The sequence below is a fragment of the Elephas maximus genome, chromosome 20, assembly GCF_024166365.1.
Source record: "Elephas maximus indicus isolate mEleMax1 chromosome 20, mEleMax1 primary haplotype, whole genome shotgun sequence".
Taxonomy (NCBI): Eukaryota; Metazoa; Chordata; class Mammalia; order Proboscidea; family Elephantidae; genus Elephas; species Elephas maximus.
In genome coordinates, this window is record NC_064838.1 from 11459316 (window position 1) to 11481939 (window position 22624).

General features: G+C 41.5%; 1 protein-coding gene and 1 pseudogene across 10 annotated transcripts in view; both read left to right on the plus strand.

Annotated features, from left to right (window-relative positions):
• PRKAG2 (protein kinase AMP-activated non-catalytic subunit gamma 2) overlaps window positions 1-11125 on the plus strand; it is a 421421-nt gene extending 410296 nt beyond the window's left edge. For 8 of the 10 annotated variants that reach the window (XM_049861962.1, XM_049861961.1, XM_049861965.1 and 5 more), the window contains 5 exons: window positions 1143-1308; window positions 1880-1917; window positions 3197-3343; window positions 7157-7250; window positions 9972-11125. In XM_049861962.1, coding sequence (XP_049717919.1) covers window positions 1143-1308; window positions 1880-1917; window positions 3197-3343; window positions 7157-7250; window positions 9972-10003 — 477 coding nt within the window. In that variant the 3' untranslated portion in view covers window positions 10004-11125. Of the gene's footprint in view, window positions 1-309; window positions 1309-1879; window positions 1918-3196; window positions 3344-7156; window positions 7251-9971 lie in introns of those variants that run through there. The other 2 variants (XM_049861967.1, XM_049861966.1) reach the window with 2 other exon arrangements.
• Window positions 11126-21260: 10135 nt separating this feature from the next.
• Window positions 21261-21917, plus strand: LOC126064369 (short-wave-sensitive opsin 1-like; annotated as a pseudogene).
• The last annotated feature ends 707 nt before the right edge of the window (window positions 21918-22624 follow it).

The window sequence follows — 22624 nt, forward strand, 5'->3', positions numbered from 1 at the left end:
CTTACCTACTTTAGATTTTTCTCTTCTACAGAAATAAGGGAGGTTGCCTCTGCCCAGTACTGCCTTAGATTTGGGCCAATATGGTAATTAGAATATTCCATCTTCAGACAAAAATGTGGAATTTTAAGTGAATAAATTTCAGAACCTGACTTTTACTGAATTATGAGATTGTTTTCTGAAAAAAGGTAGCATTACCCTTCAAGACATTTGAAGATTAGCCTGAGCATATAGTAAAGAACAGGGAATTGTCCTATATTGGGATGGACTAGATGACCTAATAGGTCTTTTTTTTTTTCTCTAAATTTCTAGGATTCTCATGCTTTGAATATTGATGAACTCTTTGACTTGAACATTTTGTTTCTTCTAATTGTTCATCTTTTCCTGATAATTATAAGGTACACCAGGAGGATGGAGTCAACTGTGCCCTTTATAAAAGGTGGATTTTTGAAACCATAGACCTTATTTTGCTATAGTCAAATGTGATCCTAGACTTTTCTCTTCTCACCTCTCCCTCCTGCTTTAAAACAGCCCATGAAAAGAAAAGTTAATTTTTAAAGGTTCTTCTAATTCTGTTCAGATGGCTTGTTGTTTGTTCCCGGTAGACAAAAGTTGGAGTCCCGCAAAGGCGCGTTCAGGAGGTAGAGGTGGCCCGGATGAGGACTAGCTCAGCGGGCCCAGCACAGCCGCCGGCACACCCTCTTGAGTCGTAGGTTTGGAAACGTGTGGGTTCTCAGTACATACCACTTAAAGCTGGTAGCAGGCCCAGGGTGTAGCGTGAATAATTAAGAAGAAAGGATTTTTGGTGGCTGCCAGGTCTTAATTTCCCAAATAGGCCTGTTGTTCTCGTCCTCTACCCACTTTTTAGAAGATAAAGAGGAGAAGGAAAAATATGTTAAATGTTAGCGCTATTCAATATTTTATTAAATAATTTAAATATCAAGTATTGGTATACCAACTGGTTTGAACAAAAAATACAACTCTCAAAAGTCAGTTTTTTCATATTAATTCAGACATCCAGGCAGATTGTTAGAGAAGACTAACTTTAATTTGCTTGTACATAGTTTTTCACTCAAATCTGGACATTTGAATATTAAAAAGATATATTTTGGTTCTAGAACATTTGCGTTTATCTTCCCGTTTAGATGTCTGATATGCCAAAGCCTGCCTTCATGAAGCAGAACCTGGATGAGCTTGGAATAGGAACATACCACAACATTGCCTTTATACATCCAGACACTCCCATCATTAAAGCCTTGAATATATTTGTAGAAAGACGAATATCAGCGTTGCCCGTTGTGGATGAGTCAGGTTTGTGTGTTTGGCCATACCAGTTGAACAGAAACCATTGCTTACCTCATTAGGGTAAAATTATTCTTAAATGACTTGGCATATCAGATAAGTATGGGAAATGAAAGTTTAGATCTGATGGGTAAATTTAGCACCAAGAAACACACAGGATATAAGAATTTTAAACTGGTTTATTTTCATATTTTCCATTAAGATATGACTTCATGTCCATTTAAACCTAAACAAGTTGATTTTATTTATTAATGTTTAATTCCTGGTTATAAGGAGACCTGGTGCTCAGTGGTTAAATGCTGGGCTACTAACCGAAAGGTCAGTGGTTCAAACCCACCAGCCGCTCCATGGGAAAAAGATGTGGCAGTCTGCTTCCGTAAAGATTACAGCCTTGGAAACCCTATGGGGCAGTCCTACCCTGTCCTGTAGGGTCACTATGAGTCAGAATCTACTTGACAGCAGTGGGTTAGGTTTTTTTTGTTTTGTTCTAATCCGTGGTAGTTATCTTGTTAAGACTGATTTTAAATGAATTGTTTTTTTGTTTTTAAGATGTTTTTCTAACATGTATTTTCATTTTTAGGAAAAGTTGTAGATATTTATTCCAAATTTGATGTAATTGTAAGTATTTTTTATTTTGTTAAACCTGTTATCCAAAGGCATTTTGAAACATTCATTAATCTGATTTTGTGTTTTTCTCTAATTCAATCATTTCTAACATTTTTGAGTGTGAGGGTCTTACCTGAATTCCATAGACTCCCCATAGTAATTCCTCATTGATTTGACAACATTACTTTTATGATTATGTTAGTAGCATTTCATAACTCTGCCTTTTCAGTGTATTTGTATTTTATCCGCACTGCAGCACCTGTCTGTACGTCAAAGCCGGGTTTCTCTGTGTGGCATTGTTTATACAGCCCTGGCAGTGTGCTGAGTGCGCACAGCTCAGTGGGCACGCGCAGGAATCCACGGTGCTCCTCACATGCATCCTCCTGCTTGCTGACTGGGGCCACTGCCCTAAAGAAGGCAGCAGTGTTTATGAGATAAAGTTTGTAAAATTCTGTGTTTGAGTCCTTGGTTTAAATCTATTCTGTTTATGGTTGGTGCTACATTTTTCTATTTGATGATTTTTTTTCCATTCATTTTAAATATACTTCCTTAAAATAAAGTTTTATACTGTTTCTGAGAAAGGGGGTTGATCCTGTGATAGCCTCAGGTATACACAGCATTTTCCGCCACAATTGACCCCAAAGTTAAACATTCTTTTGTAACTGCCTCAAACTTTTTGGTTCCTCCTATTTAATATAATCATAGACACCAAAATACATTGATTGGAATTGTGATTGAGTGGGACCCTGGGAATCCATTTAGATCTATGGAACTTGTCAGGCCTCTTCTTCCTCCATGATTACATGATGTGGGCTGGGTCCCCAGCACCTCCCAGCAAAAGCCTTGCTCCCTGGGTGGTTCTGGGATTCAGGCAGAGTCCCTTGACACGGTTTCCCCAGCCCTTTGGAACTTACCATGCTGTGCATTAAATGTTAGTCCACCTCTCAGAAAAGTTTATTCATTCAGGCCATGAACACTAAGGGGCAAGAATGGGAACATACCTTTGATGGACCCTGCAATCAAAATGTAACAGTGTTGCTTCACAATTAAGGCATACCATATCATATAGAATCTTTAATTATTATGATAAGACTATGAAATGACAGTGTTAGTGGCATGCTGTAAGCTGAAAAGAGAACTTTTTGATGGTAATAATTTAAGAGAACTTATGGTGGTAATAAATTAAGATAAACAGGTTTTTTTTAAACCAGGTTGCCTTAAACTTAGTGATTTTGGTCACTAACGTGAATTGAAATGAGAAGATGTAATTCATTCCATTGCTTTATTACAGAATCTTGCTGCTGAAAAAACATACAATAACCTAGATATCACAGTGACCCAGGCCCTGCAGCACCGGTCACAGTATTTTGAAGGCGTCGTGAAGTGCAATAAGCTGGAAACACTGGAGACCATCGTGGACAGGATAGTGAGGGCTGAGGTGAGGTGTCACTCCCAGGTTCCTTCCTCCTTCTCCCCTCCCTCCTTCCTTCCTTTTTGTTTTTCGTTTTTAAGTCATGCTGCAAAAGTACTAAATCTTGAGCAGTGCCTCAGGAAAGGCCCAGGGAGGCAGTTCTCGAGGTCAGTGTGAACTTGTGTCTCCCTGTGCCAGAGCATGGCACACGGCTTGGCACATGGTAGGTGATCGGTGAATGTTCACTGATTTGAATTTATGAGGCCGGATGTCATAGTTGTGTATTCAGTAAACTGGTAAGATACTCCCATGGGTTAAAAAATATGTACTCAAGGAAAACAAGTTATCCCAAGAACTTTAAGTTCCATTAGGCTATTCATTGATTCAAAATTTAAAATGTATAGTATATATGATTTTAACAAAGTGAATGGTAGATCAATAAAATGTATTCTGATACTTTTTTTAAATTTGAAGTAATTTTCTCTCTTCGCACCAGTGTCTCCGTCTCTTTTCTAATTAGATAAGTAGTAAACTATCTGTAACTTTCAGTTTCCTAACCATTAGGGCTTATACCCTCTTATACTTTACTGCTTATAAAAATAAAACAAACCCTCTGCTGTCAGGTCGATTCTGACTCGTGGCGACCCCATGTGCTACAGAGTATAACTGCTCCATAGGGTTTTCTTGGCTGTTAATCTTTACGGAAACAGATCGACTGGCCTTTCTTGCATGGTGCTGCTGGGTAGGTTCGAACCGCCAACCTTTAGGTTAGTAGTCAAGTGTAAGCTCTGCACCACACAGGGACCATGGCTGCTCATGGGATTTTCAAAATGTTTTACATGACATCCTATATAAAGGATGAGATAGATCGTTTCACAGCTTATCTAATTCAGTATGCCCTTCCCCAAAATAATTTCCATTCGTCAGTATCAGACAAGGACAAGAATGACATCTTCTTTAACACACTTTAGGACTGAGAGATGTAACTTTGTTCATCTGAAACAACCCTTCATTAGGCAAAATAAATTAATAATGCGTCTGCTTTGATATTTTTTGAATCATAAATGCAAAAATTCAGTCCAAGAAGAACCCAAACCCAGTGCCATCGAGTCGATTCCGACTCATAGCCACCCTATAGGACAGAGTAGAACTGCCCCATAGAGTTTCCAAGGAGCGCCTGGCAGATTCGAACTGCCGACCTTCGGTTAGCAGCCATAGCACTTAACCACTACGCCACAGGGTTTCCCCAAGAAGAACGGTACCTGATTATTTTTTAGGCTAAGAGGCGAATGAAGTTGTATGTTGCATCAGAAACACAGCTGTACCGTTCAGGGTCCACCATCACGAGAAACCCCTGTGGCCCTCATTTTATTATTGTCTGTCAGGAATTCCACTCTAGCCTGGCCTCCTCTGCATTAATCCCCTGTTTCACCCCTCAGGATTTTTAATGTGTTTCATTAGAATTTCAATAGGAAGTCTTTTCTTTTTCTGCTTGGATTTAACATCCAGAGTCACTCCTTATTTTCCAGAGAGTTTTATTGACTTAGGAATGTGTCCTAACTTTTTATTAACATCCGCGGAGTTACGTGCCTTTCGAAGATCATAAGCAGAAAGCAGTAAGGCACCCCCCCGCCCCAACTATTTATCCAGGACGGTGAACATCACGTGATGGAATCCTTTAAGTCATGTTATAGAAAAATATTTGTTGATGTGGAAAAACATTCACCCTATATGGCTACGAGAAGAAGCCGGTTACTATATACCGTACGAGTCTTTCTCTGAACGTACGTTAACGTAGCGTAGGCAGGGACCCGTCGGCAGTGGCTGTTGGGATGGAGTGGCGGTCGACGTGAGGGTGCCAGTGCTTGTCTGTCTCCGGAGCATTCTCATCCGAGCATGAAGTACTCGTAGGTAAAAGGGTCTTAAGAAATTATTCCGTTGATAAAGTATTTTTGATTAGAGCAGATTGGCTTGTCATTTACATTCATTTGGTGAGCAATAGAAATGTCACTGTGACATGAGAACAGGTCACCCAGGAAAGGAAAGATGCAACTAAGCCCTTTTCCAAAGTTACCCGTTTTAACTTTTTCTTCATTAAAATAATTTCTCTCACCAGATGTTCCTCACCAGGAAACAAAAACAAGTTTTTTAACTTTAAACTAGCTTGTTTGGAAAAGGATATACAGCCTGAATAATGATTCTGTTCTGTTTGTATAACCTGAAATATAGTATTAACTTTTAGGTTATACTAAAACTGACATAAGTTAAGACCCGGTTACAGAGGAAAATACTTGGGGATGGGTCATTTCTGTCCGGCGCAATACTGGTCATTTCTGTCCGGCGCAGCTACTTAACCCTCAGGGTGAGATGGGTTTCCCTCGACTTCCAGTGCAGAAATAGTTCTTTTAGTGCTGAATTTTAACAATAAAACTTGTCAAAGATTGAATATGAAGTGTTCTCTGATCCAAGATGTAAGACATCATTTTAATTGGTGGCTGTATGTACTAAATAATTGTGTTGTGCTGTGTCACAGGATTATTGAAGAACTTCAACTTAAGGCTTTTTAGACAAGCTTTTAAAAGAAAGTTGTTGACTGACATGAGAAAGATAACCGAATGACAGGTTTTTTTTGTTGTTTGTTTTTTGTTTTACCTAAAACAAACTGCAATGTCAGACGCCTCACCAGTGCAGTATTATTAGGGGAAAAAATATAAAAGCAACATTGCTTCCTTTCTTCTGATCTCTTTGTTTTGTTCCCCGTTGTCTTTCGGGTGGGTATGATTGTTCAGATACAAGACAAGAGGGTCTGTAGGGTAACAGGAGAGGTGGTACTTTCTCGCCCACTCCTTGTGGTGAGGATGTTTTGTTACAAGGAATACCTGTGAACATTATTCAGTCATTTTAAAAAATATTTTAGAGTAAAAAAATAGAAATGAGTATAATCTGTTTTACTTTATTTTAGTTCATTTATCCTCTGAGGGTTATTATTATACATGAACTTGATACAGAAAAGATATAAAAAATAAAAAGCCATCTAAAAGCAGTGACCCTATACTTACAATTTCAGTGGTTATTCCCCATGTAAAATGCGTATCTTCTAGGTATTAGAAACTGAGGTGCAACTTTAGAGAAAATTAAAATTTTTAAGTTTAAAAGGATGATACAGCTACATTGTAATTGGTGTTTTGAGTTCTTTCATATATTAATATTTTGAAATTTGAAAACTGCTTAGCAGGAACATAGCTGGCTACTTTTTCTTAGACGTTCAGGCGAACCAGCATTGTGTTTTAGCACCAAAAGAAACCCCGTTGCCATCGAGTCAATTTTGGCTCATGACAGCCCTGTAGGGCAGAGTAGGACTGCCCCGTAGGCTTTCCAAGGAGCGGCCAATGGAGTTGAACTGCTGACCTTTTTGGTTAGCAGCCGTAGCACGCTGTACCTCTTAACCACTGCGCCACCAGGGCTCCTGGTGTTATCCCGGCCCTGCTGCAATCACTCTCTTGCTATTATTCTACATTAGTGACGAAGCTGTGTTCGCACAGGTGGTCTGGGTTCCTTTAGGGTGGGTAATTTTAGGTTAAAGGTTAATTGTAAACTAGTCTTAACTGGCTTTGATTGCTTTCTCAACTAAAGAAAAACAATACTGTAATATATACAGAATTTATATTACATGAGAGCCAAAGACCTGTATATGATTCCACACTGTTATTTTGCACTCATTTCTGGAATGCATTCATTGTGTAGGACATGACTACCTAACTTTTTCCTTTCTCTGATACCTATTTGTAAACCTTTTTACTCTGAGCGTTCACACGTGGTCTCCTCTGCTCTTGTTTGCAGGTTCATCGGCTGGTGGTAGTCAGTGAAGCAGATAGTATTGTGGGTATTATTTCCCTGTCCGACATCCTCCAAGCCCTGATACTCACACCAGCAGGTATCAATGGTGATTTCTGACCTGTCCGTAAGTTTGCAGGGCTAGAAGTGGGGAGAACACTAGGGCGCAGCAGCCACGAGTTCCCTGCGTGCCCACTCACACGTTGAGGCTTTACTTGCACTACTCTCTCAGCCTTTTTACATCGTTTGCTTATTAGTTCTGAAGTTTTAATGTTCTACTTGTGTGGGAAAAGTTTATCGAAAGTACTCTGACTTACCAAAAACCCGTTGCCATCAAGTCGTTTCCGACTCATAGCGACCCTATAGGACAGTGTAGAACTGCCCCATAGAGTTTCCAAGGAGCGCCCGATGGTTTCGAACTGCTGACCTTTTGATTAGCAGCTGTGTGTAGCGCTTAACCACTGCGCCACCAGGGTTTCCATTCTGACTTAGGAGCATCATATGTTCAGAAGCCCAGCAGTACGCAAGTGACCAGGGATTCATTGCCATTTTTATCAGTACCTTTTCCATTAAAAAGTTACGATCTCTTCAGTTTTGCTTTAACTGGGACAACTAATTGGAAAACCTAGAGGGGAAACCCTTTGAGTTTTATCTGTGGAAATGTCCGTCTATCCTCAGCAGCGTTTTGTGTGTATAAAACACATTACCGAAACACGGACTTTTTCCTGTTAGTATTATCTGGAAATTACATTAACTACCAAACAGGGTTGGTGGCTTAAACCGTTTCTGCCAGATTCCCTCTCAGCAGGCTCTCAGGATCTCAAACACTAAGCTTACAGAGACAGAGGGAGCGGGCTTTAGAAAAGAAGAGGTGGTGGTTTTCTTGAGTCACAAATTTAATAATAAGAGGCAAGGAGTGTGCAGGGGCTTGTAAATCACCAACCTTCACTTTTTCTCACCCCTCCTTCCCCTCCCCTTCCCCCCATCAAACACAAACAACCCATCTTTGATTGGCCACATAGAGTCAAAACCCATTGCCATTGAGTTGATTACAATTCCTAACCCTGTGTGCTACAGAGTAGAACTGCGCTGTAGGGTTTTCTTGGCTACAGCCTTAATGGAACAGATCACCAGGCCTGTCTTCTATGGTGCCACTGGGTGGGTTCGAACCACCAACCTTTAGGTTAGTAGTCAAACACAAACCACTTGCACCACCCAGGGACCTCAAGACCTAAGAAAGAAATGTGAAAATAAGTGAGATGCACTTTGAACTCTTAGAAGTTAAAAATTAAATTACGTATATATTACGGTATTATTTTTCTTTTGTTCAGAAAGCAGTCAAACCTTTAACCTAAAAATACCCACCCTAAAGGAATCCTTCCCACCTGGAGGAACGTAGCTTCATCCCTAACGTGGAATAATAGCAAGAGAGTGACTGCAGCAGAGCCGGGATTTTTCAGTGTGGTCCTCAGACCAGCAGCACAGGCCCCGGGAACGTGTTAGACATGTCGATTCTCGGCCCACTTACGTCTACTGAATCAGAAACCATAGGGATGGGGCCTAATGCAGGCATTTTCAGGTTAAAAAACCTAAAGTCATGATAAAACAGAAGACCAAACCCGTTGCTATCAAGTCGGTTCTGACTCATAGTGGCCCTACAGGTCAGAATACAACTACTCCATAGGCAACTACTCCATAGGGTTTCAGGGAACAGTTGACAGATTCAAACTTCTGACCTTTTGTTAGCAGCTGTGTAATCTCACTATAGCTCTTAACCACTGTCTTTACAAAATATCATGAAATAACCAAATGAATGCAGGATTGTTCATAGTATTCTTTATAATAACCTAAAAGTGGAAATAACCCAGATGTCTTTCGGCAAAAGCACGGATAGACTGTTATAGCCATTCAGTGGAATACTGTACACCCTTGAAAGTGAGCAGATACAGCCATGCCCACAGTGAGTGACTTGTGCAGAAAGGACACTGAGCAAAGAGGGCCAGGCTAACCCACACAGTGTCATTACACTTCATAAACTTCCAAACCGGCAAACCTATCCAGCACCTTCGTTCAAATGAGAAAAAGGCCTCTCCTCTGGGCGACCCATCCCCAGGGGTACACAATGTGACACTTTCAGACACTTTCGCATAGCGAGGCCCATGGTTGGTCAGCAGTCAGGCTAGATGTCAGCTCCCATTTGTCCCTTTGTCAGGATTCTTTGTGCATTGCAGACTCAGTAATCAAGTCATTTATTCTCTCGAGGATCTGATGTCTCAATTAAATTTCCATCCAAATTCTAAGTCATAACACCCCTCCTGCCCAAGCTGCTGCAGGGAGGCAGTCTCCCTTTTTCTCGTAGATACTTAATCTCTTTCAAAGGTCTGGTGAGAAAGTAGGAGAAAAGCTGCTGTGATGTGAAAAATAGTAGCGCTCTCTACCAACCCACTGAAGTAGCCTTAGGTGCAAGTATTCTTTACCATGCTAGTCTTTTTTTTTACCTTTTTGTAAGTATGAACAACCAAAATACTTTGCACCTTCACTAAACCATACATACATACTTCTTTTCAAGATTTTTAGCAACAACACTTTTTTTTCCTAATTCGAGCACATATGTAGAATCCCCGTGGGTAACAGGAATTAAAAGTGAGCTGCTTTCACGGGGGGCTGCCCCCGCTCCAACTGCTCCGTCTTCTGCAGCCCAGAGTGTCCTTCTCAGGCACAGGGTGTGGTTAGAAGAACCCGAAGTAGAGACTCACTGCTTTTATCGTGGCGTGCATGCATGTCTGCAACAACTGAAAGACCTGTTTTTCGTGCCTGACAGGTGCCAAACAGAAGGAGACAGAAGCCGAGTGATGCTGCGAGAGCAGACGCCCTCGAGGAGAACGTGAACAGCGCTCCAGGTCGTGTTTTACCTCTCCAACACTGACCGCAGTAGGAGAGTAGAATGGTTAAGAATGTATATCAGGGTTTAGTGATGCATCTTTTTTTTTTCCAGTGATGTTGAAACTAAGCATAAAAAAAGAAAGATTTTATGTGCTTGAATTCAGGCTTGCATTAAAAGACTATTTCCAGACCTTAGTCTGAGATTTCAAATGCTGTCTGTCATAAAAGTGCACTGTGTCCTGGAAGTCTTATTTCCCATTTCAGAAGGTCCGCTGGTGTGCAGCAGGTCATGTGACATAAGGTGAGCGTGTGGCGTAGTCAGATCATAGTGCCTTATGTCAGAACACAGCAATATGTCATCCCAGCTGGGGCGCACTGGTAGGCAGCTGCTGGGCGGTGGACGTCGCAACCTCTTACCAAATCAGCTTGTTCTCATCAGACTTGTCCAAAAGCTGTCATTTGAATATAAGTAATGACTTTAAAACTTCAATGGTGGTTTTATGTTTAAATGTTCTGTTCTGAACTACAGTGTAAAACAAAACTGCTTTTAAAACAGCTTTATTTATTTTTACTTTCACACCTCTCCTGGTGGGAAACATCACCGTATCCAGTAATAAACTATTGATTGTTACTTTAAAAGGACAAATTTCTCATTATTTCACTTTGAATCTGGAAGGGGTGTGATTTCTAAATAGCCACAGGTAGGTGGTAAACATCAGCGTTTCTGGAAGCCCGTACAGGAGCGACTGCGGTGAGGTGAAGGGCACCGGTGAGGTGAAGGGCAGCCGGTGAGATGGAGGGCAGCCGGCCGGCCGTCAGAGGACGTGGCGGTGGAAAGGCGTCTGTTTTTTCTTCTGTATTGAAATGTAAAATCATGATGTTTGTACGATTGCTGACGCGATTTTTCTTTGTAAATTTTATTGTGGCACATACAGTATTGTCATACAGTTGAAGAGACACAAAAAGTGGCCTAATGTAAGTGCTTCTGAAAATGTTGACACTGTATATATGAGTGTAATTTGGTTTTTTTTTTTTGGTTGTTGTTTTTTTTTTTTGGCAAATTGAAGAAATTAAAATAAATCCTACTATCTATCATTTTGTTAAAGAAGTTCTTTAAAATATCACGTTTCATTGCATATCAATTAAAATTCTATGTGCAGTTTTCCACTTAGGTATTTCTCTCCAGTTAAAGGAGAATACGAATTTTGTCTCTTTCCCATCATCAGGAAAAAATCGTAATGATTGGATTTATAAATTGTGTATCTCCATTATTATGTATACACGTGTTTTAAATTGCCACATACACGTTCTTGTGCTAAGAGGTCACCTTTCATTTCCTAGTAGGGCACGTATCAGAGCGAGCATAGGGACACGTTCTTCCATGGAAACCACCACAGGGGGTTCTTCAAACCAGTAGGAATATTTGGGGAAAAGGAAAAAAGGCACAAAGCAGATAAAACAACAGTTTTGAAACTCAATCTATTAATCTACTCCTTGCTTGTTTAATTATATCCACACACAAAGTGTATAGATGACACGGTGTATATTTTCTGCATCAGGAAACAGTATTTGGGCTGCTTGAAAACCAATGTATTAGCATTTCCTTGTCATATGAGGAACATGTATGTTCAGCAGGTCTAAGAGTTTGAATTTGTTCCTGGCAAAGGATAAAGACTTGGTTATGTTAAATGTGCTTCTCTGTGCGTTTCTAGGAATAAGGAAAAACTCCACACCAAACCAAACCCATTGCCATCAAGTCAATTGCAACTCATAGCAACCCTGTAGGACAGAGTAGAACTGCTCCATAGGGTTTCCAAGGAGTGCCCGGTGGTTTCGAACCGCCAGCCTCTTGGTTAGCAGCTGTAGCTCTTAACCACAATGCCAGCAGGGTTTCCTGAAATAAGGAAAGGTGGTACTTCAGTAAGGCCAAGTCTAATAAAGCTCAAGTACTGGTAGTTTTTTTAGTGAAGTAAAGATTGAAAGGGAATGCACCTCATGGTTACGTGGAGACCCTTGCTGTTTGTGTCGGCCTCAAGTCACAGGAACGCCCCCCGTAGGCAGCCCCTCAGGGCTCTGGGTCCCCACACAGCTCCATGGACCACACCTGGGGAGGGGTCTGGCCTCTGCACAGCTCCATGGACCACACCTGGGGAGGGGTCTGGCCTCTGCACAAGCTCTCACCCCACATGCCTGTGGAGCCAACAGTAAATTGCTGGGAGTGTCAGACAAGATGGCAACTTCGAAAGCAGAGCCACAAGGAGGATACGTGTCATCTATCCCAGAAATGGAGCACACCCATTCTGGTTTTTACTGTAATCTTTTAGGAAATTACAATAGAAATTTATTGAACTGATAAAATTTCTTATAACGTTTTCTTAGAGAAATATTTTACACATGCAAACAGCCTTCTCCTAACCGAGTGATTCTCAACCAAAGGTGATTTTGCACCCCCAGGGGACATTTGGCAGTCTGGAGACATTTTTGGGAGTGCTTCTGGCATCTAGTAGGTGGAGGCCAGCGATGCTGCTGAACGTTCTACAGTGCACAAGTCAGTCCCCACAACAAAGGATCGTACAGCCCAAAGGTCAGTAGTGCTGCTCTGAACAATTAGAATCTTACGGGTATTTTGGTTGCATCTGTTATTACCTAACTGAATTCACATATCTTTGGAAGAAAAACTATAAACAAGCAGCCATTCTGGGAAAGGGGACGTCAGAAATACTCCACAGGTGAATTTCATAGTCCACAGCCATGAAATTGTCACAATTTCCTCCCAAAGCATTTTCACCAAAAAAGGAATTTCACTTTGCACAAAAACACTCAGGAGAAAATTCCTATCCATAGGGAAATACTTGGAAAGTAAATTTTGCTCAGTTATCTTACTTTCATAAAGAAATCTAGAACAGTTTCCAAAATTATTCTTCACAAAAAATCACCTGCAAAGCGGCCTAGTTGTAAGTTTACAGATAGAGCGAGCTTAAAATGCACTCACGTTAAACCCCTAAGATTCTCAGTGAGGATCCAGCCCCTCTCTGATTCCTTGGACTAAACACATTGCATTAAACTTGGTCTTTGGCTCTCTGCCTAAGACAAGGGATATAGTAAAATCACGGTGGGGCTCATTTCACTTAGCTGTCAACCTGTGTCAAGGTTCCTTCCTGCAAGGAGGTCTGAGAAACCTCAGGTACCTGGTGCTCTCTGAACATCTCTGCTTTGAGTCCTGGTAGCCCGTGCCTGAGAGGAGCTCACAGATCAGAATCTGAAAAATTGAGGGTTGTTGCACAGCATTCTGGTTCCAAGGGTTTGTTTTCCTCCCTGTAAAACCTGATTCAGAGTCACCTGAGGTGCTCGTTAGGAGGCCCAGTCAGGGTCCAGCCCAGATGGACAGTTAGCAAGCACGCCCAAGTCTGAGAGCCAAAGCCCTAAGGGTCACTTCTTTCTAGTGTGACGTTTGGGAATCAGCCTCACATCTGTTTCTACTTGGCATTGCCAGGCACTCCTCTGTTCCCACACTCCCCGTGCGTGTCCAGCCAGGGCCAGGGTCAGACCCAACAGGAGGGCCACCTGAACTCTGTGAGAAAAACCTTAAACCCCACTACATGCTGACTACATGTTACCTACCACAGCGTCGGCCCAGAACTCATGGCAACCCCATGCACAAACAGGATCTGACCGTTGTGATCTGTAGGGTTTTCATTGGCTGATTTTCAGAAGTAGATTGCTGGGTCTTTCTTCCTAGTCCATCCTGGTCTGGAAGCTCCACTGAAGTCATTTCAGTGTCACGGCAACATGCAAGCGTCCACTGACAGCCGCTGGCTGCATGAGGTGCATTGGGCGGGATCAAACCTGGGTCCCCCATATGGAAGATGAGAATGCTACCACTGAACTTTCCCTGCCGCATCACTACGTGTTACTTTCACCATTATCAACCAAGGCCTCTGGGGAAGCACCTCTTAAATTGTGCTGTCAAAGCCCCCTCCCACCATGGCATGGCCTCGCCAAGGGCCCCTCAGCCCCAGCCCGCTTTCCAAGGCAGAGTAGGGCCCCATTACCTGCTGGCAGAGACAGCAAGCAGGGCTTTGTCCAGAGTCAGCCAAACACTCCTACCATCACAGCTCTCGGCTGTCCATGGATAACAACTTGAGCACATGGTCCAAATGCCAGTTCTCAGAGATGCAGTCGTATCAGCCCGCAGACATGTTGGGTTTGTCTGCTGTTGGTTTGCTTGTTTGTTCACCATAGGGGTTCGCGGAAAACTCCAGATCTTGCTTGAAATCCCACAGACCAGGCAGCGCTGGGCCCACATTCCAGCAGCAGTCGCCTCTGGGGCTTTGGGTAGCCCCTTAAGCAGACCACGTGCTGTTCCTTCTCACAGCCTCTGCCCACTGCCCTCATTTGAGCCTGAGGAATGCTTTCCTAACTGCCCCCAATGCAAAACTGCCTCTTTCACCTGAGTTTGTTCATTAATAGTTTAGCTCCTTTCCTTCATATCTTCCTTTAAAAAAAAAATCCAATTGAAATAAGGCAAAAATTTGAACAGACCTTTCTCCAAAAAAGTTATAAAATGGCCAATAAACACATGTATATTATTAGTTTTCTATTTCTGCCATAACAAATTATCACCAATTTAGTGGCTTAACACAAACTTAATTAATTTACAGTTCTTTAGGTCAGAATCCAACACGAGCCTCATGAGGCTAAAATCAAGCTGTCAGCAGGGCTGTGTTCCTTACTGGAGGCTCTTAAGAGAATCCATTTCCTTGCCATTTCCCTCTGTCTTCACATTTTTCTCTCTGACTAAAGCCAGAAGAGGTTCTCTGCTTTTAATTACTCCTGTGATTGGGTTGGACTCACTTGGATAATCTGGCACAAATGGTTAAGCATTAGGCTAACTGAAAGGTTGGCAATTTGAACCCATCCAGAGGTGCCTGGCAGTGCAGTGGTTAAGAGTTAGGCTGCTAACAAAAAGGTCAGCAGTTTGAATCCACCAGCCGCTCCTTGGAAGCCATATGGGGCAGTTTTACTCTGTCCTGTAGGGTTGCTAGGAGTCGGAATCGACTCGGCAGCACTGGGTTTTGTTTTTGTTTTGTTTAGAGGTAACTGGCAATCTACTTCCAAATGGTAATAACCATAAAAACTCTATGGAGCAGAGAGATATGCAAGATGGAGGCATAGCTGGTCACACAGTCATATCCTCCTCCAGCAATATTAGAAGTAGACAACTAAAAAGTGAAGTGGCCAAAGAGCTTGGAACTCCAGACACCAACTGGAGAGTTGGAGAACCAAAGAGAAGACTGAATAAAGAGGAAAGTAGAATACACATGGTGGAAAAGCAGAATTTGGCAGAACATACACACCCAACTCAGCAGCCCGGCTCCACCCATCCATCTTGGATGGAGACAAAAGGCACTTCCAAGCAGAGAGCACAGGGTGGGAGCAATGTGGAGAAAACAAACAGAGAAATTAAGAAAGCAGTCTGGAACAAAGTGACAAGGTAGGCGGGATACATATTGGGACGAGGAAGACCTGGAGAGAGTGGAGTCCCAGGAACTCCAGGGGAGTGCTACCTGAGGAGAGCGGTGCAGACCGACCTGTAGTAAATCTCAGGCAAGGAGCAGGAAGGCTGGTTCAAGTGCCATAGGGAAGGGGCGCAGAGAAAGTGCAACAGTGCAGGTTTGTGCTCCCCTAGCCTGAGGGAGTGAAAAAAAGTGTAATCACCAGGAATTGGTCCTATAAACACACATCGCTTGGGGATCCCATGTGTTGGAGACAGCTCGGAATGCTCCTCAGCCCAGCCATCCATCAGAGGCTAGTACAGCCATGGCCCGCAGGAGACACCCATAGGCTGAGCTCCCCACTGGGAGCTGACTGGCCTAAGATGGGAATTCCACCCCAACACCCGTGGCATGAACACTGCCCAGGCAGCCTAAGCCTGGCTCATCTCACCCCCCTGAGGTGTGCCCAACACAACCTTATGTCATAAATTCACCCCCCCACCCCAACATTGCAAGAACAATTTCCTCCATGCTGTGGACACGCTTACCCAAACCCAACCCCACAGGCACACATGTTCCGCCCAGAAACCTGAAAGAACATGGTTCAGACCAGGATAGCATCCATGGCACAATCCTAAGCAGGCTAATGACAACCTCACTCCCATACCAGCACAGGGGCTGAGACACCATCCCTGGACCTGTGTGAAGACTGGGACACTGTCCTTGGGCCTACATGGAACACAGGACACTGTGCCCAGACTGGTGCCACACCTGGAGTCTTATATGGCTAGTGCAGCACCTGTGGCACTACCTCTGACCTGAGCAAAGCCAGTGGCCTCACTGCCAGCCTGTGTGGTGCCTACAGCCCTGCCCTTGGTCCAGTGCACCACCCTAGACTGCACCCCTGGACTGGCAACTTACTAGCTAGCCTGCCCTAGTCTGGTGGAGTAGCCTTGCCTAACTCCAGCCCAGTGCTGCTAGCACCCCCATCCAAGCCCAATACCACAAATACACATCTTGCCCTGATGCTGGAAGCACCCAGACAGAGAGGTGAGGTTGAGGTAGCACAGGCCAAAGCACCTGAGTAAGCTGTCCAGGAACAAGTATAGCTAGGATGGGAGACCCTAGCTATGGGAAGAAGCAATGAGTAAGAAGAGCAATTTAAAGAGAAAGGGAAGACACCAATCTCCTGATCTTCTAAAGTAAAAACAAATAAATAAATCTTAATATTCTGTAGGCAATGGACAATTATAAAACATATGAAAAGATAGAAAAGGATGGCACAAACAAAAGGATCAGAAATAATCCCCAAGGAAGGACAAATAATGGAGTTACCAACAAAAATTTGAAACCATTAGTACTAAGAATGCTGAAAGAGATAAAGGAAAACACAGGAAAAGATCTAAAGGAAATCAAATACAAGAACAAAACAAATTTCAATAAAGAAATATATATATTTTTTTGAAATTAGAAATACTGGAAGTGAAAAGTAAACAGAAAGGAACTACAACATGGAAGGACACAGATGTAGATTTGAAATGATAGGAGACCAGTGAACTTGAAGACAGGATCTTTGAGACTGCTTAGTCTAAAAAGTAAGCAGAAAAAAGAATGAAGAAAAATGAATTAAGCCTAAGGGATAGGTGGGATACCATTAAGAGGAATAATTTATTCATTATGGAAGTTCCAGAGCGAAAAGGAAGGGAGGTAGGCTCAGAAAGAATCTTAGACAAACAATGGCAGAAAACGTCCCAAACGTCATAAAAGATGAGAATTTTCCTATCCAAGAAGTGGAATAAACTCCATATAGGGTGAATCCTAAAAGAAACTCACTGAGGCGTATCATAATCAAACACTTGAGAACCAAGGACAAAAAGAAAATTTTGAGAGCAGCATAAGAAAGTGAACTATCACATACAAGGGGTCCCCAATAAGATTAATGCCAACTTCTCTTCAGAAACCATGCAAGCAATAAGGAAATGGAATGACATATTTAAAGCACTGAAAGAACTGCCAGCCAAGAATAATACATCCAGCAAAATTATCATTCAAAAATGAGGTCCAAATTAAGGCATTCTCAGATACACAAAAATTAAAACAATGCATTACTACCAGACAGGCTCTACAAGAAATACTCAAGGAAGTCCTCCAAAAGAAAAGTAACTACACTTAACAGTCACTTGAAATGATACATACATGGGGGAGAAGGGAATGGATTCCATTAAAGGGAAATAATTGACAATATAAAGATCAGACCTAAGGCACTCTGGGTTAATAAATACAAAGGGCATGTCCTTCATGCTTTACTAAGGACAAAATTATAGAGGTGGCAATATTAATATCTGACAAAATATACTTTAAGTCAAAATCCATGAAAAGATACAAAGAAGGACACTATTTAATGATAAAGGGGTAATTCACCAATAAGATGTAACGATTATAAATGTCTAGGCACCTAACATCAGAGCCCCAACATTTATAAAGCAAACTCTAACACAATTAAAGGAAGAAATAGGCAGGTCTACAATAATAGCAGGAGACTTTAATACACCACTTCTGATGATGGATAGAACTAGAAAGAAAATCAATTAAGAAACAGAAGACTTGAACAACAGTATTAACCAGCTGGACCTAACAGACCTAAGATACTTTATAAACTTGTTATACAGAACACTCCACCCAACAGCAACACAATACACATTCTTCTTCAGTGCACCTGGATCATTCTCCAGAATAGACCATGTTTTAGGGCACAAATCAAATCTCAATCAATTTAAAAAGATCAAAATCATACAAAGCATCTTCTCTGACCATAATAGAATGAAACTAGAAATCAATAACAGGAAAAATAAGGGTAAAAAATAAACACATGGAAACTACATAACACACTACTAAAAAACTAATGGGTCATAGAAGAAATCAACAGCGAAATTAAAAAATACTTAGAATCAAACAAAAATGAAAACACAACATACCAAAACCTTTGGGGCACAGCAAAAGCAGTGCTCACAAGAAAATTCATAGCAATAAATGCCTACATTAGAAAAGGAGAAAGATCCCAAAGCAATAGCTTCACTCCACAACTTGAGGAAATAGAAAAGGACAAGCAAAAGGAGCCCAAAACTACCAGAAGGAAGGAAATAGAAAAGATCAGAGCAGAAATTAATAAAATAAAGAAGAGAAAAACAATAGAAAGAAAGAACAATACCAGAAACCAGCTCTTTGAAAACGTCAATAAAATAGTTAAACCACTGCCTAGGATTTTTAGGATGAAAAAGAAAAATAAGTGAGAAGATGCAAATAGCCAAAATAAATGAAACTGGAGACATTACAACAGAACCAACTGAGATAAAGAGGGTCATAACAGAATACTATGAAAAATTGTTCTCCAACAAACTTGAAAACTTAGATGAAATAGACATTCCTAGAAACACATAACCTACCTAAACTAACATAAATGGAGGTAGAAAATCTTAACGGACTCATAACAAGAGAAGAGATTGAATCATTTATCAAAAACTTCCCAATGACAACCACAAAAAGAGCTCTGCGTACACAGCTTGATGAAGGTAAATGATGTGAATAAAATGTACACAAGAAAAAAGGACCTACTGGTAACTGCTAAAAATATATGTAATTTTGAAACAACCAGAAAACATATGTGCAGGTATATATGCATGTATGCAGGGATGTATGTGTACAGGTATGTATATGTGCATATATACGTGTATATATACCAAAACCAAACCAAACCCACTGCTGTCAAGTGAATTCCTACTCATAGCGACCCTATAGGACAGACTAGAACTACCCCATAGGGTTACCAAGGCTGTAAATCTTTACGGAAGCAGACACTCACATCTTTCTCCCTTGGACCAGCTGGTAGGTTCAAACCACCGACCTTCTGGTTAGTAGCCGAGCACTTGATCACTGTGCCACCAGGGCTCCTTGTGGGTATATATAGGCGTGTGCATATGTATATGCACGTATGTAACTATATGCCCACATAGACGTATAGCAATAAATCACATGGCACAGTATGGGTGCTTCTTAGACATAACCAAACACCTCATGGAATTAGTTTTCTGGGTTTGAAGGATTAGGATCACAGTCTCTTGGAACATCTTAGTCAATTGGCATAATATAGCTCATAAAGTTCGTGTTCTATGTGGTACTTTGATGAGTAGTGTCTGGGATCTTAAAAGTTTGTGAATGGCCACCTAAGATACAACTATTGGTCTCAACTCATCTGGATCAAAAAAGAAAGGTGGAAACCAAAGACATAAAGAAGAAACTAGTCTACAGAACCAATAGTCTTCATGAACCACAGCCTCATCTATCCTGAGACCGGAAGAACTAGATGGTGCCAAGCTTCCACTATGAACCATGCTAATCAGGACCACAACAGATGGACCCTGATGGAACGGGAGAAGAATGTGGAACAGAACCTCAAATTTCTAAAAAAATAAAAACCAGACTTACTGGACTGGTTGAGACTGGAGGACTCCCCAAGAATATTGCCCTGAGATGCTTTTCAAACCTTGAACCAAAACTAACCCCTGAGGTCACCTTGTAGCTAAATAGCAAATTGACTCACAAAATAATGACTATCACCCATCAGTGCTGTGCTCCTTTTAAAAATCACCTATCTGAGACCAAATGGTCAACAATTACTTTAAAACAAAGATGAGAATGTAAGGGGGCAAGGAAACTAGATTAATGGCAATAGAATAGCCAAGATGAAATAATGAGAATGTTCATGCATTGTGAAGAATATAACCAATGTCACTGAAAAATTTGTGTAGAAATTGTTGAATAGGAGCCTAAACTGCTGTTTAAACCTTCACTGAAAACACAATAAAATATTATTAAAAAAAAAATTCCTAGACCAGATGGCTTCACTGGGGAAATTTACCAAAGATTTGGAGAAAAATTGATACCAATCCTACTTAAATTCTTCCAAAACATGGAAGAGGAAGGAATACTCCCTAACTCATTTTATTAAGTCAGCATTACCCTGATACCAAAGGCAAATAAGGACATCACAAAAAGAAAAAATGACAGACCAATATCCCTGTGAATATAGATGCAAAAATTCTCAACAAAATTCTAGCAAGCAGGATTCAACAACGTACTAATAAAATTATATACCATGACCAAATAAGATTTATTCCAGGAATGCAAGGATGGTTCAACATTAATAAAACAAAGGAAAAGAACTACATGATCATCTCAAAGATGCAGAAAAGGCATTTGGTAAAATCCAACACCTTTTCATGATAAAAATTTGCAGCAAAATAGGAATAGAAGGAAAATTCCTTAACATGATTAGATGCATATATGAAAAGCCAACTGCCAAAATTATGCTCAATGGAGAAAGACTGAGAGCCTTCTCTGAGAATGGGAATGAGACAAGGATGCCTACTGCCACCACTTCTATTTAATATTGTCCTGGAAGTCCTAGCCACAGCAGTAAGGAAAGAAAAAGAAATAAAGGATATCCAAATTGGAAAGGAAGAAGTAAAACTATAGCTATTTGCACATGACATGATCCTACACATAGGAAATCCCAAAGATTCCACGAGAAGGTTGCTGAGGGAAGATGGCAGCTGAGCGGTTGAGGCAGCTTGAGGAAAGGGCAGCAGGTATCAAAGTATCTCATTCATCTTTGCATCTCCAGAACCTGATAAAATGCCTGATACATGAAGAAAAGCCTGGTGCTCTGAGAGACAATGAGAGAGATCAAAGGTGTTTCACCTGCTCCCCAGAGGACTGGATTCCACTCCAGATCCTGTGGCCAAGGGACACCATTCAATGTCATGGTGCCGGTGGCCACATTGCACTACAGAAAGTTGTGGCAGCTGCTCAACTACATTCTGGGCAATGTATCCCTGGCGGGGGGCGGGGGGCTTCCTTTTCTGCCTCTTGTCTGTCTTCACTGTTTTCATCACCAGCTGTCAGGGCTACTTCATCTTTGGTCACTGCGTTTGTGCTATGCAGGCCTCCCTGGGCTCTGTAGCAGGTTCATCCCTGAAGGCCTGCAGTGTTCCTGTGGCCCTGACTGGTACACCATGGGCACAAAATATTGCACCGAGTACTATACCTCTTCATCTTCTGCCTCATTGTGCCCCTTCCCTTCCTCTGCCTCTCTTACTCCCAGCTGCTGGGGTCCCTCAGAGCTCAGCAGCAGGAGACAGCTACGGCCCAGATGGCCAAGCAGGAGAGCTTGTGCCTACAATTCCATCATCTACTGCTTGATTAATAAGCAGTTTCAAGCCTGCATCATAGAAATGGTGTGCAGGAAATCCATAGCAGACAAATCTGACATGTCCAGCTCCCAGGAAACAGAAGTTTCTACTCTCTCTTCTAGCCAGGTTGGCCCCAATTAAGGAGCCCATACTGGTCCGTTTGCACCAACTAGAAATTTACATTTAAAATTACTGCTCCCAGCTTGGACTACTTCAGACCACTCCAAAGGCCATTTAAACACCAATTAAGGAGCCCATACTGGTCCGTTTGCACCAACTAGAAATTTACATTTAAAATTACTGCTTCCAGCTTGGACTACTTCAGACCATTCCAAAGGCCATTTAAACAACCATCAGTTTCTACTCCAAAGTGGCACCATTCACAGCACTCAGAGAACTGATTCATAATTATAAATACAATTATAAAGAAGTAAGGCTGGTTTTATTTCAGTGTAAGTATAATACTTATGGATAAAATGTTTTTAGTAACACTTTTTTAACTTCTGGGAATCTGTTCTGAGATGATGGAATTCCGAATTAGAACAAACTTAACAAAACACCTTAGAAATAAGCGAAACAAACAAAAAAAAAAACAACAACAACAAAAACCCTTTAGAAGGCCCCAAATATGAGTTTGAAAGAACTTCTTTATGTTCTCTCTGCCAATAATTGCTAGTCTGGGCAGGGACAGCTATGGCCAGAAACCCCTGAGCCAGCATGAATTATTCCAGAAACTCTTCACCCCAATTTAGGCTAAATCTATATATCTGTCTTAAGCTGTATATTTTCTAAAGAAAGAAAGCTTTATATTTTCTGTCTTAAGCTGTACATTTTCTAAAGAAGAAAGA